General features: G+C 44.9%; 1 protein-coding gene across 5 annotated transcripts in view; it reads left to right on the forward strand.

The window, feature by feature from the left end:
- The window catches only part of KIAA2012 (KIAA2012 ortholog), a 131,787-nt gene that overhangs the window by 35,973 nt on the left and 75,971 nt on the right, over positions 1–19,843 (forward strand). For 3 of the 5 annotated variants that reach the window (XM_034954811.3, XM_055108966.2, XM_057301474.2), the window contains exons 10-12: positions 2,089–2,265; positions 5,815–5,925; positions 17,685–17,753. In XM_034954811.3, coding sequence (XP_034810702.1) covers positions 2,089–2,265; positions 5,815–5,925; positions 17,685–17,753 — 357 coding nt within the window. The remainder of the gene's footprint in view (positions 1–2,088; positions 2,266–5,814; positions 5,926–17,684; positions 17,754–19,843) is intronic. The other 2 variants (XM_055108967.2, XM_057301475.2) reach the window with 1 other exon arrangement.

Below are 19,843 nucleotides of genomic sequence, written 5' to 3' on the forward strand. Positions count from 1 at the left end.
AATTTCATCTTCCATAGTGTTCATTTTGCACTGCCCTACATTTGTTTTGAGCTGCCATGACCACCAGGAACTGAGTACCAGAACTTGTCCCTCCTCTGCCACTCTGCCAGGAGGAAACTGGTTTAAGAAGCCCCTTGGTATAAATTATGCATGCGACTGAACCTGGGAGTAAATGCAGAAAGAAAGGGACCTAAAGAGGCAGTTCCAGCTGGGCGCAGTGGCTCACACCTGTAATCCCAGCACTTCGGGAGGCCAAGGCGGCAGATCACCTGAGGTCAGGAGTTCGAGACCAGCCTGACCAACATGGTGAAACCCCATCTCAACTAAAAATACAAAAATTAGCCGGGTGTAGTGGCACACACCTGTAATCCCAGCTACTCTGGAGGCTGAGGCACAAGAATTGCTTGAATCCAGGAGACGGAGGTTGCAGTGAGCCAAGATCACGCCACTGTACTCCAGCCTGGGTGACAGAGAGAGGCTCTGTCTAAACAACAACAGCAACAACAACAACAAAGAGGCAGTTTTTCATGGCAGTCTTCACACAGAGGTCCCTGCTGCACGGGCATGTTGATGCTGAGTGGGACTGCTCCATTGCCACGGAGGCGACACATATTTATTTACTTGCCTAGGCCTGGATTACTTCACCTCTAATACCACAGAAATGAAGCCAGCTTTTATGTATGCATCCACACATATATATTTTTATTTTATTGCTTAACCGTCTGAGAGTAAGTTGCAGACATTGTACCATTAATCCCTTATCAGCACGTATCTCCTAAGTCCAGGAATATTCTCCCTCCTAGCCACATACAATTACCACACTCAAGAAAGCAAATACTGGTGTAATAGTACTTTCTAATTTCTAATTCATAGTCACATTTCTCTATTTATACCGATAATGTTCCTTTATAGCTTTTTTTCAACCTAGAATTCAACTCAGGATCATGCATTACATTTAGTGGTCCCACTCTTGAGAATCTTTTCATCTAGAAGAGTCCCCCAGTCTTGTTTTTCATATCATCGACATTTTTGAAGAAGACGGGCCAGTTGCTTTGCAGAATTACCTTCGATTTGGATTTTTCTATTTCCTCATAATGAGATTCAGATCAAATCTTTTTGGCAGGAATATCACAGAGGTGATGTTGTGTCCCTCTCGGCCCATCATATCAAGGGATGCAAAATGTCAGTTTCTTCCATTGTAGGTGATGTTAAATTTTATTATTTGGTTAAAGGTGATATCTGCCCCATTTTTCCATTGTAAAGACACTTTGCCTCTTTTTAATGAATAAGTAGTCTGTGATAATTTGAGACCACATGAAGCCAATTTTTAAACCCAAATATTAATAGCAACTATTGTTTTACATGTGAAATAAAGACCACTCCCTCTGAAAGAGGTGAAGCCGAGGCCTCAGTCACTTGGGTTCCTGGGTTTCCTGCTTCCTAGAGCAGGCCCTGTTGGTGTTGAGAAGAGAAAACAGAAGCAGAGTGTAGAGTATGCTCTATGGAATGCTACCATCAATCCTGATACCCTCTGACTTCCATCTGGAAGGTAGCACTTTTTATTTAACCCTGAGGAAGGAATGCGATCATTGACTCTGCCTAGCACAACTACTTTTTGGTCAGAAATCTGTATCCAATAATCTCATCAGCTCTAAAGCTGGGATCTCCCTAGTCAGAGCCTTAGGACTAGGGGTGGAAGGAGTTTGCACCCTCTCCAGTCCTCCTTCCATCTCAGGATTTCATCCGTAAGATGAGAATAAAAACCACCACCACTCAATTCCTCCCAGTTCTTGGCAATTTTCCAAATGAACAGCCACGATTCTAGCCAAGAGTCATGTCATTTTGGCCACCGGAGATATCAGGTCCCTGGTGCTTAGCAGGACTGGAAAAGAGGGACAAACCTGAGAATGAGTGGAATAAACCATCCTAACACCAGGACGATTTCTCCCTTCTAGCCACAATACAATTGCCAGTTCTTCATAGCAGTCTTCACACGGAGGTCCTTCAACCAAGTTAGAAGAGAGCTTCCTTCTCCTTCCTGCTGATTCTGTTTTCTCACACAGGCTTTTTCCCCTTTTGTTTTTAAAGATGATGATGCCCCACCCCACGATGTGGCCCCACCATTGGATCTTCTACCCCCGATTAAAGGAAAAAAAAGTCCTGAGAGCCAGAAGGGCGTGGACAGCCCTAGGACATCAGACCACAACAGCCCCCCAAGTCTCCCGAACATGAGAGTGCCCAGGAGGGCACTGCCAGCAGCTCAAGGTAGTCATTCCCAGAGTGCATAGACGCCCCCCACTGGCTTGAATGTGGCTCATTGCCAGGGCCGCGTGGCTGCTATGATGTAAGTTTTCTGAAAGGCATTCCATTGAAAAGGGGTAATTGACACTGTTTCTGATGACGTCAGTGGGATTAATGTTCCCCATGCGTATTTCTAAAGGGTCAGTACATGTTTTAAGGGTTTGCTGCAGCAACATGCACTGCTACGCTGTTTTGTGCTTTCCTCACTCCTGGCAGCAGCATTTGATGACACAGCTCCCTGTGCTCCTCGGGGAGACACACTACTGGATTTACCAGGCACACTCCAAACTGAGCCATAACCCTTGCCCCCTGAGGCAAGAGAGCCCGATGAGCCTGCCAACAGAAGAGTCCCCAGACAGAAGTCAACTCCAGCCCAGGGCAGAGCCTGTTCACAGAGACGGAAAGACCCTGATTTCTAGGGAAGGGTGAGGCAGGGCAAGGCCATTCCCTCTAGGATTTAGCCTCACTTCAAGTACTTATCCTTAAGGAGCTAATAGTCAAGGAGGGGACTAAGATGCTTATACAGAGCAATAATGCAAGGACAGTGCAAGAGCAGCTCCCCCAGGGCTTCCATCTAAAGGTAGCTCATAGAGCAAAAATTGCTTAAAGTCCAAGTTACCCCTGAAAAATCCCTGGGAAGGTGCCACGCTGGAGACTGACAGACCATTTTCAGGAATATGTGGTCCAGGCAGCTGTTTCTGCTTCGTTGAAGGCTTGGGCTGCTTTCTCAGTTTGAGCACCAGATGAAGGAGATGACATGTGTTTGGGGGACAGATTGTATAAAGAAAGAGGTATCTCTGTTAACAGCAGAATCACACTCAGGGCTGTGAGAAGCTCACACTTTGAGAGGCATGTGGGAACAGAGAGCCATCACAGAGGCAACAGATTTCACATCTTTCATTTCATGCTCACTCAGGGACAGAATGCCTCAGTATTTAAATCAGTCTCACTTGCTCTCTCTCTCCCCCACTGCCCAGCACACCCCCTTCTCATTCTCTCCCCAGAGCATATATAGTTGAATTCTTTAAGCATAAATTAAATCCACAGATTAACAGTTCCATTCTGTGTTTGCAGCTTCTGTTTCAGGCTGAGATGGTCAAAATTAAATCCCTTCCTTCCCCGCAACATTCTCTCTATCCCTAGAGACGTTGTTTTCACCTAGAAACCGTTCCAGGGTTGGAACTTCTCTTTCACAACCCCCTCCCCTTTATACTTGTGTGACAGCAATGCTCTTTTCATTTTGATACAATTGAACCAAACTTGGTGTACTGTTATGTCCCCACCTGGGGCCTTCCTAGGAAGTTGCATGGCCTGGGACAAATCACAGCAAATGGATACTCAGGCCTACTTTAGACATCCTTATAAAGGGAGAATCTGATTAGAATAGAATGCCAGTGGCTGGGCGTGGTGGCTCATGCCTATAATACCAGCACTTTGGGAGGCTGAGGTGGGCGGATCACGAGGTCAGGAGTTCAAGACCAGCTTGTGCAACAAGGTGAAACCCCATCTGTACTAAAAATACAAAAAAAAAAAAAAAAAAATTAGCCAGGCATGGTGGTGTACATCTGTGATTCCAGCTACTCAGGAGGCTGAGGCAGGAAAATCACTTGAACCTGGGAGGCAGAGGTTGCAGTGAGCCGAGATAGCACCATTGCACTCCAGCCTGAGCAACAGAGCAAGACTCTGTCTCAAAAAAAAAAAAAAAAAAAAAAAGGATAGAATGCCAGGACCAGGACTGAGAAAAGAGAGCAGCCTGAAGCCTCAAGTGTGTGTGTTGGGTGTGTGCATGTGTGTAAGTGAATGTGGGATGTGTGCTTATATGCCCATGAGTACCTGTGTGTGCTTGTGTGCATGCATGTCATTGTGCACATCTATATAGGCATGGCTGCATATGCACGTGCATGTCTACATATTCAGTCCTGTGAATGTATGTGTCATATGCTCATGTATGTCACTGTTCATGTGTATGGGGGTGTGTGTGCATGCTTGCCCTGTGAGAGTGTGCATATATGTGTGTGTGCCCCTGTGTGAATATGTCAGTGTGTTTGTAAGTGTGCATGTGTATGTGTGTACTCCTTAGCATCCACTCTAGCTGGTGGCCTGCTAGTCCAGGTAGCTGGACTCCTGGACCCTTTGTCTTGGAGATGGGGAAGGTAAGTATGGTATAATATGAATAAATTTGGTCTTTGTCCCTGGTTTCTATTACTAAGCTAAAACTCTTGGAATTTTCTGAATGATAGTAGTATCTTTTGTTATTCTTAATGAGCCCCTTTGAAAACACCTGAGTTTATGCTAATGAGGTGATGTAGGGTAAGGCCCCTAGGTAGCCTCATGATGGGTGACCAGAAGGACCAAGCGATAAGAGGATTAGAGGGTTGGAGCTTCCAGCCACAACCTCCAGGAAAGGGGAGGGGACACTGGAGATCAAGCTCTTTATTAGCTGTTGACCACTAATTAATAAGCTTCAGCATTGCTGAGCGTGTCTAGGTGGGAGGGCAGCAGGCCCAGAGAGGGCACGGAAGCTCGGCACATGCTCGCCCATCTCTTCATATGGCTGTTCACAATATCCTTTCTAATGTCCTTTATAAATAAGCCAGAAAATATAAGTAAGCATTTCCCTGAGTTCTGTGAGCTGTCCTACCAAATTGTTGAACGCAAGGAGAGGGAGGATTGTGGAGGCCCAATTTAGAGCTGGTCGGTCAGAAGTACAGGTCACAATCTGGGACTTGCAATTGGCATCTGAAGTGGGGGGCAGTCTTGTGGACTGAGCCCTACCCTGTGGGATCTGACACCATCTCCAGGTAAAGAGTGTCAGAACTGAATTAAATTATAGGACAACCAGTTGGTATCTGCTGGAGAATTGCTTGGCATGGGGGAAACCCCGCAATCTAGTCCCAGGAGTGTTCTGGGTTGAGCGTTGAGATTCGAGTGGGGGAATAAATGACTTGTTTTTTACTTTTACAGTCAGGTTATAAAAAATACCTTCAATCTTTCTAAGTAACTAGGGAGACACAGCATCCTTCACCTTGACCTGAGCCCCTGGCATCACCAAGCCATCCCAGTATTTCATCTAGAGGTTCTGGCTGTGCATGCTGAGTACTGCACAGGACATCTGATGGAGGCAGACAGCAGAGGCAGGAAGCAGGAAGCCCTGTTCTCAGGGGCTGGGCTGCATAGAGCTGAAGGAAGGGACTCCCTTTCCTTCACACAGAGTGCCCCCGCTCACTTAGCCCTGCCCCTGAGGTAGCCAGGCTCTCCTGAAGGCATGATGTAGGCAAGTGGTAGCCCCTCCCTGTTCATCCCACCTTGACCCCCGGAAGGCAGGGCCTGAACAATAGCCCTGCTCTGCTGAGTCCCAGGAGTAGGGCTCACCCTATACTCTGGTGGGCACCCAAGCACACAGGCATCTACGGGTGTGTGCCCACGGGGGACCAGGGGAACATAGCCCAGGTTTGGTCTGTCTCCCTCACCAACATGGTACTGACACTGCCTATGCTTGTGCTTATTTTCAAGAAGATTCCAGCGACCCTACACTGGGACACTTCTTGCTGGGTCCAGATGGAGAAAAAGTCTGCCTGTCCCTCCCAGGGCATACCCAAACCGAGGCGCTTCCATCAGGTAAAGGTAAGCTAACACATTCCAGGGCAGCCTTGTTTTTTTTTTTCAAAGGGGAAGATGTTACCTGCAGCTTCCAAATTTTCCCAGCAGCAGCGACATCATTAAAAACAGACGCAAGTCAGCCAGTTTCTCCCCTTTCACCGACACAGAGGTGCTTCTGTAGCTCAGACACAATGATCCAATGTTTGCATAACAAGTTTACTCTTGCTGGAGCATTTGGAGAGAGAAGTTCCAGTGGAATGGCTTGGAAGAGGTCTAATGTGCCACGCTGATGCCTTGATGAGAATGATAAAGTCCTTTTGGTATTTGCCCAAACTAAACACTGCCTTTTCTCTTCTTTCCAACCACCCTGCAGAGGTGGAGATGGCTAATTGGTAATCCAATCAGGTATCCTTGTTATGTACATTGGTTCATCCCTGTGAATCATCTGGCTCCTGACAGATAGCAAGGCAGTTTCCAAAAACCCTTCTGGCATGTTCACTTTTTAGAAAAGAGATGCTGCCTCTGGGCAATAGCCATTTTGCAAAGGAAAAAAGAAATGAAGTCAGAGGGTGATGAGCATCAACCACCCAGAAACCACCGTGATGTGTATGCATGAGTCTGCAGACAGCAGGCTCCTTGATGTGGGAGATTAAAAGCTGCACTCATTTGGGGGGTTACGTCATGACCCGCTCAATAAAAAGAACATGGATTCAGAGCTAGGAGATTTGAGGAGCTCTGGCCTCGTCTCTAAGTTGCCAGATGACTTTGAGTCAGTCCCTCATCCTCCCTGTATCCAAGGTTCCTCCACCAAAATGAGAGGATTGATTCCTCCCCTGAGAAATTCCTTGACCATTGCTGCATTTTACATCTCGTGTCCGCTGCTATTGAAGCAGCCACCCAGTATATGGATTTCCAGAAAGTAGAATGTATTTGATTCCAAATTCAGCATCAAAGAACTTCCATCAGCAGTTGGTTTATACCAGGATATGAGTATAAAAATATCTTGGTTCTGAATTGGTGGAAGCAGGAGTTAGACAGGTGGAGGCCACTGTCAGCATGACACAGCTGGTGCAACAGCTGGAAAGCAAATATGATTCTGTTCACCTGCTGCACATTTGTCCACTCTGTTCCAGGAGAAATAGTTCCCCCTTTTGGCACAGCAAAAGCTAGAAGCAGAAAAGGAAATATTTAGGCTGTAAGTTTATTGTCACCATTGTCAATATGATGCTTCAGTCATTTTAGTATCCCTGGCACCTAGCATAGTCCCTGACATATACATAGAAGGGTCACAATAAATGTTCATTTAAATTTTTTGAAAAATATTTCAATAATTTCCATGACATGGAGAAAGAGAAAGATGAAACTTATGCTGATAAATGAAGACATGCCTGCCATCTTGTCCCAGTCCCACAGATGGTATATTTAATCCTACTTGCCTCTCAAACCTAAAGGCATTCACTGCATGCTTATTGAATGAATGAATGAATGAATCAGTTAGCCACTGACCTTTCTCAAGCCTTCCCTCCATGGGCAGTTGGTTGACCTTCAGTCTTGATGGTAACAGGATGTTGCTCAAGAAGGTGGTGAAAGATCTTAAACCCACATCTTCCTATAAAGGTCTGGCTTTCTAAGAGTCTCTATTAATGAGCAAAGATTTTTTTGGTTTGGGCTTTTTTGTTTGTTTGTTTGTTTTTGTTTGGTTTGGTTTGGGAGACAGTATACTGAAAAAATTTTTCCTCTCGCAAAAATATTAGGTTGGTGCAAAAGTAATTGCGGTTTTGCCATTACTTTTAATTGCAAAAACCACAATTACTTTTGCACCAACCTATAATTGCTCCAACCACACCAAACTCTTTGCAGATCAGTTTGTTCAAAACCATCTTAATCACTGTCTCCACCCTCCCCTTCCAGCCTCATCTCCTACTATATTCCAGCCCACCCCTTGCTCATCTCTTTGATGACCTAAAAATTCAGTCTTCATTCTTTTCTCTCCAAACTTTTGCTCAAGTTTCCCCCAAATATTTAGAATAGCTTTAAGTTCATCTTTTCTGGAACATTTTCCTTAATAAATCCACCTCATTGCACACAGCTGCCTAGATGTAGCCTCAGCCCCATTCCTCTCTCTCTTTCTCAATCCCACTTTTGTGATTATTGTATTTATCTGCATCTGTTTTCTGTTTAGCTTCCAATATGAGTCCTAGAGAACGTCTCATCTCCATCATATGTCCAGGAAAAGCTTGTTGATTGACTGAATACTCCAGGTGCCACAAAGGAAAGTTCTTTAGGGATCATAGTTGTTGCTGGGTTTTTTGTTTTAATTAAAAAAAAAAAAAAACTCTTGAGTAAAGGAAGGAATACGATCCATCTGATCTTTCTGAGACTTCCAGGCTCTGTCAACAACTATTTGGAAATAAATTCTTCGGCAATTAGATCATGGTATCTTCTTTCAGACAGCATAGGGAAATGAATATAAACCTTCAGAAGGAAAAAAAAAAAAAAAGATGTGAAGACTAGAGCTGGAATTTGACCCTTTTGGTCATGTTGGGATATTGAACATTTAGAAAATTGAAAGTCTTGAGAAAGGAAAAGTTAACTTAGAAGGATACAAGTCAAAACACTGGATATGCCCTCTGAATTGCTTATCCTTGATTCAAATCCTTCATCTACTCCCCTAGTCACAGTGCCAGCAATAGAAGTTTTCTCTCAGAAGTTCTTTTATTCAGAAGTTTGTTTTACAAAGAAGTTCAAGGATGTTTATGCCAATGATTCAGGTTGGGCATCAAGTCCCACGTAAATTTAAATTCCTGGTCTCTTTCAGAGTTTCTGTTTAGTATTGTTCTTGTTCTAAATGGATTTTTACCCTCAAAATGTTTCTTGGGTGTTTTTTGTTTTTTTAGACAGGGTCTTGCTCTGTTGCACAGGCTAGAGTACAGTGGTGCAATCATGGCTCACTGAAGCCTCAAACTCCTGGGTTCAAGCTATCCTCCCACCTCAGCCTCCAAATAGCTGGGGCTACAGGCACGAGCCACCATGCCCGGCTTTTTTTTTTTTTTTTTTTTTTGAGATGGGGTCTCCCTGTGTTGCCCAGGCTGGTCTCAAACTCCTGGCCTCAAGCAATCCTCCCACCTAGGTCTCTCAAAACACTGGGATACAGGCATGAGCCACTGCACCCAGCCTTTCTTGTTTGTTTGTTGTTGTTATTTGTCATTTAATTAGCATCCTTCCCCCTTGCAACTCTTTCTTGGTGTGGTGGTTTTAAAATACATCCACAAATTCTTTGACACTTCCCCCTTCAAAAGGGAGAAACTAACTCTTCTCCCCTTGAGTGTGAGTGGGATATGATGGCTCACTTCTAAATAAAGACAGACTATGGCAGAATTGATGGTATGTGACTTCTGAGACTGGGGTCATAAAAGGCACCAAGGCTTCCTCCTTGCTCTCTCTCTCAGATTACTCACTCTGGGGAAAGCCAACCACCATGTCTGTGATGAGGCCACTCAAGCAGCCTATGGCAAGCAGTCCACATGGCAAGGAACAGAAGCCCCTTGCCAACAGCCAGAATGAACTTCCTAGGCTTGTGTGGGAGTTGCCTTGAGAGGAGGTTCTCCAGCCCCAGTCAAGTCTTCAGATGACTGCATCCCTGGCTGACACTCTGTCTGTGACCTCACAAAAGGCTGCACCAGAACCACACACCTAAGCCACTCCAAGATTCCCACAGAAACTGAGACATAACAAAGGTTTATTGTTTTAGGTTTCAGGATCATTTATTTTGCAGTAATAGATAACTAGTATTCTAGATAACTAGTATTCTTGGTGTCATTTTGTGATGGTCTGTGATTTGGTTGACAGAAAGATGAGTCTAAGAATATCCCAGCTGGTCTGAAAACACTGATCATTTAGGAGTAAACATAGGCTAAGTGACTGTTCTCCCCATTTTTCCTTTGTGATAAGTTGGTTGTGGGACCCCACAGGTAAAAGAATCCTTCCATGTTGGTGGGGTACTATTTAAAGTATGATTTTCCTTAAGTAGCCCATCTCTTAGTAGCTGTTACCTTACTGATGATGCCGAGAGATGTAAGGGAGGACAATTAATTTTGATAAGGCCATGTGAGGAAGAAGAAAAAACTCTGGTTTTATTCCCACCTGTACTGCCCAGGATTTCTGTGATCACAGGCAAATAACATCATTGCCTTGGACCTCAGCTTCCTCATATGGAAAAAGAGGAGTTGGTATTAGATCCAGTCCTCACAGCACATGTCCCGTCGAACTCCAATTCCTCAGAAGGTTAACAGGCATTGTGTAAAAAAGGAAAGGTTCTAGGGCCAGATACATTTGGAAACCAGTGGACCAAAGTTAAGCAGATCCCTTACCATAGGACTTCCTAGAGCCTCTGATATGCTGATGTGCACCGTGGTTCTTCAGGATGGGGATATGCACTGTTTCCCAAACTTATTTGATCACTGAATCCCTTTGTTTTTGGTAAAGCATCATGTGGATCTAAAAAGTTTTTGGCAAACTTTGGAAAATGCTAAACTGATGATTTCTAAGGTTCTCCTAACATGGCATGTTTCTAAATATGCCCCTTTCCCCAAGGAGACTCTCTCGGTGGAGCAGTTCTTGTGTCTAAATCCTGAAACAGGATTTCAGCCATTAATCATTTGTGACTATTACTATTTTTATTCTCTAAACATCAGTTCTGAATCATAGAGTCCACAATCCATCCATCTCTGGATAGGAAGAAATACAGGAAGATAGGAGCCCCACGTGGTTATAGTGTACATTGTCCCTTGTGCCTTTTCAGTGTTTTTCATAACCCTCATGAGAAATAATGTTGGCAGATGTTACCAGTACTAGTGATCTCCGGTCAAATGTTTGAATAAAGGAGAATGTGGCTGGATATGGTCTCTGGGCACCCAGCATTTCCTTCCAGTGGGCCTTCCTGTACTACAGAGGCTAGAAGGCTAAAAACTACATTTCCCAGATAATCTTTGCAGCTAGGGAGCTGGATGCAAATTATTTTCTGCCAATTAGATGTGCTTGCATGAGATTTGGAGAGCAGAAGTGAGGCAGAAGCATCAAAGCTCTGGGCACTGAGCTCATGAAGACTGAGCATGATAAGAGGCAGTTACTGTATAGTAACTCTGTTTCTTCTTAAAAATATTTGGGCAGTTTCTGTTCTGGGCTGAACCCTGACTAAAAAGCTCTCCTTACAAAAATTACAGGAGATTCCCATCAGGCTTGGCATGGCGCTAAGTTAGGTCTATCACATGTACCACAGTGTTGAGTGATTGTAGAAGGGCAGGCTGTGATAGCTGCATTTGTCCCAGGCTTCAGAAGGAAGCAGTGTTCTTTCCCTCACTGTAGTGAGACCAGCAAGGCCTCACAGCCCACTCTGGAAGGTGTCCTGATAGCCACCAGTAGAGAGCTACTAAAACACAGTAGGGACTCTCCTTCATTTCCTTTGACAGAAACCTCTTGTGATTCCTAGAAACATAAAGACTTCCTTACCTCATATGTAGCTGAAAAGGTGGCATCATCACCACTTTATGGCTTCCGAAGAAGAAACATGTCAAGAATAATAGCTTGCGGCCAGGCGCGATGGCTCATGACTGTAATCCACTTTGGGAGGCTGAGGAGGATGGATCACCTGAGGTCAGGAGTTGTTGAAACCCTGACTCTACTAAAAATACAAAAATTAGCCAGGCATGATGGCGGGTGCCTGTAATCCCAGCTACTCAGGAGGCTGAGGCAGGAGAATTACTTGAACCTGGGAGGCAGAGATTGCAGTGAGCCGAGATAGTGCCATTGCACTCCAGCCTGGGCAACAGAGCGAGACTCCGTCTCAGGAAAAAAAAAAAAAAAAGAATAATAGCTTGCTTTGAATCCACTAGCTATTCATTTTTTGAAGAAAAAATCAATACAAAGTACTGAAGAATATATTATTTCTTTTTTTTAAGATGATGGTACTTATGTCATTTTTTACAGAACCTGTGAAGTTATGAATTCTACCTCCCTTGCATTTGTTCTGTTTCAGAGAACCCTAGAGTCAAGAGGGAACTTAGGCATCACCATCATCAGTATTTAAGCAAAGGAAGTATTTAATCAGACTTTCCGAGGATACCAGTAAATAAAACAGATAAAAGCAGAACTATCTGGTTGAAGTGGAGATGGTCTAATTATGTCCCTCCCAACTTCTCTGAACCCAACTAACTCTTCCCCTCCTAAGATGGTTCTAGGAGTGGGGGTGGGGGACTATGCAGGGCCACTAGAGCTATGTGACAATTAGAAAACCTGCTGGGCCAGGCATGGTGGCTCATGCCTATAATCCCAGCACTTTGGGAGGCTGAGGCAGGAGGATCATTTGAGCCCAGGAGTTCGAGACCAACCTGAGTGATATCTTTTGGCTGTGTCCCCACCCAAATTTCATCTTGAATTGTAACTCCCACAATTCCCACATGTCATGGGAGGAACCCGGTGGGAGGTGATTGAATTATGGGGGCAGCTCTTTCCTGTGCTGTTCTCCTGATAGTGAATGAGTCTCACGAGATCTCATGGTTTTAAAAAGGGGAGTTTCCCTGCACAAGCTCTCTTTGCCTGCTGCTATCCATGTAAGATGTGACTTACTCCTCCTTGCCTTTTGCCATGATTGTGAGGCCTCCTCAGCCACATGAAACTGTGAGTCCAATTAAACCTCTTTCTTTTGTAAATTGCCTAGTTCCGGTTATGTCTTTATCAGCAGCATGAAAACAGACTAATACACTGTGCAACATAGTGCGATCCCGTCTCTGCAAAAACTTTTAAAAATTAGCTGGGCCTGGCGTGCACACCTGTGGTCCCAGCTACTCCAGGGGCTGAGGTGGGAGTATTGCTTGAGCCTGGGAAGTCAAGGCTGCAGTGAGCCATGATTGCACCACTGCACACCAGCCTAGGCAATAGAGTGAGACCTTGTCTCAAAAAGAGAAAAGAAAACCTCTGATTTTATGGATAAGGAAACTGATGCCCAAAGAGGTATGATTTGCTCAAAGCCACACAGCTTTCATATGGCAAATCCAAGGCTCAAACCCAGATCTTCCTTCATCCAGTGAGGCCAGAGCTTTTCCCACTGCATCACACAGCTTCTAGTCCCTCTTATCCAGGTTTTCAAGCTTCAAGGACCAGTGAAAGTTCCCTCTCTACTGTGATGCCTTACCTGACCACCTCTGCCACAACGATTGCTATTTCCTTACGTTCCACTCATTCTTACCACCTGGGCCTCTTACCAAGCACTCCCTCACATCTTTTATCCTTTGTACTATTTTTCTTCTTTCCCCTCCTAGATTTAAAATTCCTGTGAGTAGATCCCCCTCATCTACCTCTGAATATCACAGAGAACACATTTGGTACTCCCAGAGTATTTCTCATAATATTTACTGAATATTATGAATATTGACTGAATAATATTTATAAAAGGAATAATGGAAGAATGTGTTCAGCTAAATTCTAATAATAGAATCCCCCACCCTGGATTTTAGCTGAACACATGGCTGCCTACCGAGAGATTATGCTTCCCAGACTCACTTGCAGCTAGGTATGGCCATGTGACCAAGATTTGACCAATGGGATGTGAATGGAAGTAACACATGCAACTTCCAGGTCATTTCCTTAAAAGGAAACTGTTTGCCCTTCCCCTCCTCGTTCTCCTTGGACTTGGTTGTGGTAATAGCTTCAACCATGTGGAAGAAAACAATTCCATATGGGATGATGGAGTACTAAGATATTAGGAACCAGGGTGCTCAGGTAACTTTACGGAGCAGAGCCACCCTGATCGGCCTGCCTGCCTACCTCTGGACTTGTATGTGCAAGAGAAATAAATGTTTATCTTTTTGGGTCTCTTGTTTTACAGCAGCTTACCTTGTGCCTTAACAGAATGCAACTATAATATCTGCCAACATACTTCACATTACTTTGTGAAAATCAAATCAGATCACACTTGCACTCCATCTTGTAAAGTATTAAGTAAAATTCCAATATGAAATATGGTTGAACCTCAAAGAAGGCCCATTACATGTGTGTTTGACTCCTTCGATACAATATACTGAATACCTCCCATAAGCAAGGGACATGGAAGGATGTTAATATTGAGAGCAAACACTCTCAGGCACCTTGCTATGCATGTCATCTTGTTCCCTTATCCCAACGATCCTAGGAAGTGAGTATTTTCAATCACATATCATAGGTAAGGAGATTGAAACACAGGGAGCTCACTTACCTGGTAAGGGCAGAGCTGGGCTTCATTCCCAGGCCTGTCTGTCCTCACTCCACATACCAAAGCTCCACCCCAGGCACTGCAGTCACTGCCCTCAAGGACCTCAGAGTCCACGTGGAGAACAGATTCACAAGCCAGTAACTGTACCACAAGGCAGAATGAAATGAGTGCCATCACAGAGGCCTAAGAGCACAATCCGGGGTATTCCAGGAAGGAGCCATTAATTCTAGCCTAGGAGGTTGGGAAGGGCTTTTTACAGAGGAAGTTCCATTTACACTGACCTTTGAGAAACGAGAAGTAGATAGACAGAGAAGGGGAGGGCCAGCCAGCCGAGACACCAGAATGAACAAAAAGAGGAATGTAGAGAACACGTGGATAATGAGGAGCAGCGTGGTGTGAGTGGACTGTGGAGGGGCTTCATGCTGGGGGTGAGGAGGAGCTGGGCCTGAAAGGCAGACCAGGGCCAGACCAGGGAAAGCCTTGTATGCCAGGAGAGAGCCAAAATGCTGCTGTTTAGGCAACAAGGAATCACAGATGTTTGAGGAGGGATGTCATGCAACCCAACACGTGAGCTAGCATGAAGGAACAGACAAGAGAAAAGGCAGAGGGCTCAGGCTACTGCAAAATCAGCCAGACAACACTGGGTGAGGGCCCGGGTGCAAGGCAGTGAGCAGCCATGCCTAAAAGGCATGCTCCCTAGGGCCACTGACTGGACGTGAGCATCTCAACCAGCACTCTGAGATCTGGGTCGCCCATGACAAGCCTGTTTGCAGATCCTCTTTATAAAATTGGCTACAATGCTCATCTCCAATCTTCTACTCAAATTCGCTCTTTTTTTTTTTTTTTTTTTTTTGGAGACTGAGTTTCATTCTTGTTGCCCAGGCTGGAGTGCAGTGGCACGATCTCGGCTCACTGCAGCCTCCGCTTCTCAGGTTCAAGAGATTCTCCTGCCTCAGCCTCCCAAGTAACTGGGACTACAGGTGGTGCACCACCACGCCTGGCTAAATTTGTTGTATTTTTAGTAGAGATGGGGTTTCACTGTGTTGGTCAGGCTGGTCTCAAACTCCTGACCTCAGGTGATCCACCTGCCTCGGCCTCCCAAAGTGCTGGGATTATAGGCGTAAGCCACCGTGCCCAGCCCAAATTATCTTTATTCTGTTTTTACTTTCAGTTAAGAAGTTTGTTTTGGAAAGGGGGGCATGTGTGTCTCCTGTATTGTAATTAAGCGAAAACAACAACTAAGGCCTGGAGCCCACATTGTCCCCACAGCAGCACCCACAGGGTCACCGCTCTGGCAGCCTCCCTCAAGCCAAGTCAAAAGTCCCACCAGCACACAGAAAAAAATAGATCCCCATGCCATGTGCCTCTCAGCTTGTCAGCAGTGCAGTGTGGCTGTTTTCTGGCTCCTGGGCTGTAGGGGAAATGGTTGAGCTTCCTAGCAGGCAGCTGTGGTAAATAATGAGTTCTAAGGAAAACCCTGATAGCAAACTTCTTGGGAGCTACGAGGCAAAGGGCAGGGCGGTGGCGGTGACAGACGGTGTTTGTGTAACCCTCCTCCACCCTCTCACCTGACACACACAGAGCTTTCTCTTTCATGACTATTTTTTAGCCTCTTTTTCCCTTTCAACCACCGACCACTCAATTCTTTGAGGGAAAATTAACATTCATTATGCAATTTATCTCTCTCCTTTTAATCCAGAGTGTCTGTCTCCAAGGTCCCTACTCAATAATTAATGTTTGTTCTCATTTCCCATTCTCCAGAGCATCTATTCTTGAACTGTAGGGTCAACAATTAACACTAATTACGGCTTTTCCTCTCTCCAGTGTTGATGCTCAGAATCCCAGGCCGCCTGCTCAGCCTCAGCTATCGGCGCGCACGTGACCGTGTGTGTGCCCTGAGATGCAGGAGCACCGTGAGGCAGGCTTTGTCAAGCCCCACCACAGTTTAGCAAATCAGTAAAACCCAAACATTCTTTCTTGGCATCCTCTCTAGTCTATTTGTTATTGGTAATGAGACAATGAAGCAAAAAATAAATAAATAAAATTATTTGGAGATGAGTTTGGTGGCTAGGCAGACTAGAAGATTTCTAAGTCTTTTCCGGTTTGAATTTTCTAGGATTCCTTTTTTTCTTCTCTGTTGCTCTCTCCCTGATATCTCACACCTCCTCTCTCTCTCCGCTTCTCTCTCTCTCTCATACAAACACACCAAATTTCCCTTTAAAAAACCTTTCTTCCTGCTGGGCATGGTGGCTCACACCTGTTATCCCAGCACTTTGGGAGGCAGAAGCAGGTGGATCAGCTGAGGTCAGGAGTTCGAGACCAGCCTGGCCAACATAGTGAAACCCTGTTTCTACTAAAAATACAAAAAAAATTAGCCGGGTGTTGGTGGCAGGCACCTGTAGTCCCAGCTACTTGGGAGGCTGAGGTAGGAGAATTGCTTGAACCCAGGTGGTGGAGGTTGCAGCCAGCCAAGACTGTGCCATTGCACTCCAGCCTGGTGACAGAGCGAAACTCTATCTCAAAAAATAAAAATAAAAAACCCTTCATATAGGACCCACTCAATTGACCTCTTTGCTATTACCTCTCCCTTAACTTTCACAAGTCTCATTCTAATTCTCATCAGTCATTAAGACAGCATTGTTTTAACTAATTTTCATTTTGACTGACAAGGGTAGCTAGGAAAATAATTCTCACCCCAGGTGACTAGCAGATCACAAAAAAAAAATTCATCAGGGGCTGTGAAAAAGCCTGTCTGTCTTTTTGGCTAGAATCACATGGACTAGAATCCCTCCTGGCTCCCCTGGTCCAACACTCTGTGCTACAACTGGAGAGGGGGGCTTTTTGTGCTTGTCTGTCATCCCCCATGGCTGCACACACTGAGACACAGCTGCTGTTCAAATCTGGGCATCTTGCAGCATGTGTCAAACGTTAACTGTTTCATGATCTTGTTTTGTCAAAAGTTCTTCTTACAGAATTTTATCATCATGGACCCTACAGAATTTTACCTTTAAACATCTTAGATAAAAACATTATTTTCCTCAATGCTTTTTTAATCCTAGATCAACCTTCTCTCCAGAATATCATCTGTGGATTTTCAAAAACATCCAATTCAAGGCCGGTGCGGTGGCTCACGCCTGTAATCCCAGCACTCTGGGAGGCTGAGGTGGGCAGATCACTTGAGGTCGGGAGTCGAGACCAGCTTGGCCAACATGACGAAACCCCATCTCTACTAAAAATCCAAAAAATTAGCCAGGCGTGGTGGCACATGCCCGTAATGCCAGCTAGCCAGGTGGTTGAGGCAGAAGAATTGCTTGAACCCCGTAGGCAGAGGTTGCAGTGAACTGAGATCGTGCCACTGCACTATAGCGTGGGCAGCAGAAAGAGACTCCATCTCAAAAATTAAAAAAAAAGAAACAGTTCATTGCAAAGCTTAAACACTGAGGCAATCACTTCATGTTTTCCCCTGTCTTCGGATAAGGGAATAAATTTTTACAAGACTTTTTCCCTCTCTCAGGTAAAATATCTTACTGTTTTTCAGCCTATGAATCTGTCAATTCAAATATCAGCCATGAAGAGGAAGGGCCTAGTAGTCAGCATTTCCTAAAAGGTAAGCTTTTCCACTAAAAAGTCACCTCGACTTCTCTATGTAATTTGACTCATGATCATATTATTTCATATATAGACCTCCAGAAACCCACAATTTCTCCCCAAATATACCAATAAGTAGCAGAGAGGATTTGCTTCTTGGAAAGCCTGAGAAATGCGTTGTTCTGTTGAGTTACTCATGGGCAGCCCTGTGGTCTGAGTGTAAATATTAGTGAGGAAGAGACGTCGGGTGGAACCAAGTGCTTGTGCTTAGCTGGCCTGGGGAAGGATAATTTGCAGGGATGTCCTGTGGGTCCTGCAGGTAATCCACTGCACAATTCCCTAAATAATGAGGTAGACATTGTCCCCTGGAGTCGTGCATCCCTCAGCCTGCACACACCACAAGCTAGGAGCCGATCTGGGAAAGACTCAGGCTTGTATTTTCAATGGAGGACTGAGGCCAGGTCTGCCTCTCCTCAGATTCCTTTTCTATTTCATTTCCCCCAAGGAGAGATCTGCAAAAACTGGGAGTATAGGTTGACTTTGTAGCTCATCCTCCACCCACAGACATGGCTGCTGCTGCTTCAGACCAAGGAAAGGATGATGACCTGGAGACTTTCTCTCCTAAAAATAGTCTTTGATTAACAGAGAAATGTGTGTGGTGTTCCTGGCTGCTTTTTTTTTTTTTTTTTTTTGAGATGGAGTTTCGCTCTTGTCGCCCAGGCTGGAGTGCAATGGCAAGGTCTTGACTCACTGCAACCTCTGACTCCCGGGTTCAAGCAATTCTCCTGCCTCAGCCTCCTGAGTAGGCGGGATTACAGGCGCCCGCCACCAAGCCTGGCCAATTTTTGTATTTTTAGTAGAGACGGGGCTTCACCATATTGGCCAGGCTGGTCTCGAACTCCTGACCTCGTAATCTGCCCACCTCAGCCTCCCAAAGTACTGGGATTACAGGCGTGAGCCACCACTCCGGGCCTCCTGGCTGCTTCTTTTGGGGCTGGGCAGCAATGAATCCTGCATGAAGAAGCTGCTGTAGGAACAGGCGGGAGGCAGTGCCACAGATCAAGGGCTATAGGCAAATCAGGGTGGAAGGATTGTTTTTGCCAGAGATTGCAAAACTAAGAGAAAAGGCACAATTGTATCCTTGCCAATCTCAAAATCTGTAAGCAGAGAAATATCTGGGAGTCTGGCCCTCTGCATTCCCCCTTGCCATCTTCCTTGGGCAGACATCCTGACGAAGGTAGAAAGAGTTTCCATGCCATTTTTGTTCATTCTCATGCATTGGTTAGAACTGGGCCAGAGCAGCTCTTAAATAGGAGCCCTCAGTAAAAATGATGATGATGGTGGTGGTGGTGGTGGTGGTGGTGGTGGTGGTGGTGGTGGTGGTGGTGACAGCTACTGTTGTTATATATTCCTGATATGCCAAACATCATGCTGAGTGCTTTGCATTCATTATTTCATTTCATCCCTACAGCAATGATAGGAGATAAATCCTATTATTATCTTCATTTTTCATCTAGGACAATGTGGCTCAAGAGAGGTTAAGTGACTTGCCCAAGGTCACACAAAGTAGTAAAGTTAGGATTTGAACCCAAGGAACCTGTATTTTTATGACTAAGCATGGTTCATAGTAGCATTGGTCTAAAGAGGGGCAATTCCATCTGACAATATATGAGAGTTTAGGAAGTCCTTGACTTAGTAATGACACATGCAAACAAATGGCTTCTGTCCAACCTCCGTTTCCCCCTCCAATTCCCCCTACTCAGCATCAGACACCCTTTTGTGGGTAACACTAAAAAGGATTTGCAACTTCTAGAGATATCATAGGGAGAAGAGGAGAAGCTGGAAAAAAAAAAGTAACAGTTTGGGAGAATCAAAGTCCTGAAACAAATTTTCAAGCAAGATAAGCCTGTTTACAGGCTAGCTCTGCAAACCAAAATATTCTTTCTAATAGCACCTAAAATGTTACCATTTCCCTTCATTCTACTATTAAAATCTCACCAATAAAAAACTAACCTTGGATTAAGAAGTATCCTCTTAAGATTCTGAAACTTCAGAGAGGTGAATAGTCTGTCACACTTTAGTAAAAGTGTATTTAATCAGATAGTTGCT

Source organism: Pan paniscus, chromosome 13 (genome assembly GCF_029289425.2).
Source record: "Pan paniscus chromosome 13, NHGRI_mPanPan1-v2.0_pri, whole genome shotgun sequence".
NCBI classification, from domain to species: Eukaryota; Metazoa; Chordata; class Mammalia; order Primates; family Hominidae; genus Pan; species Pan paniscus.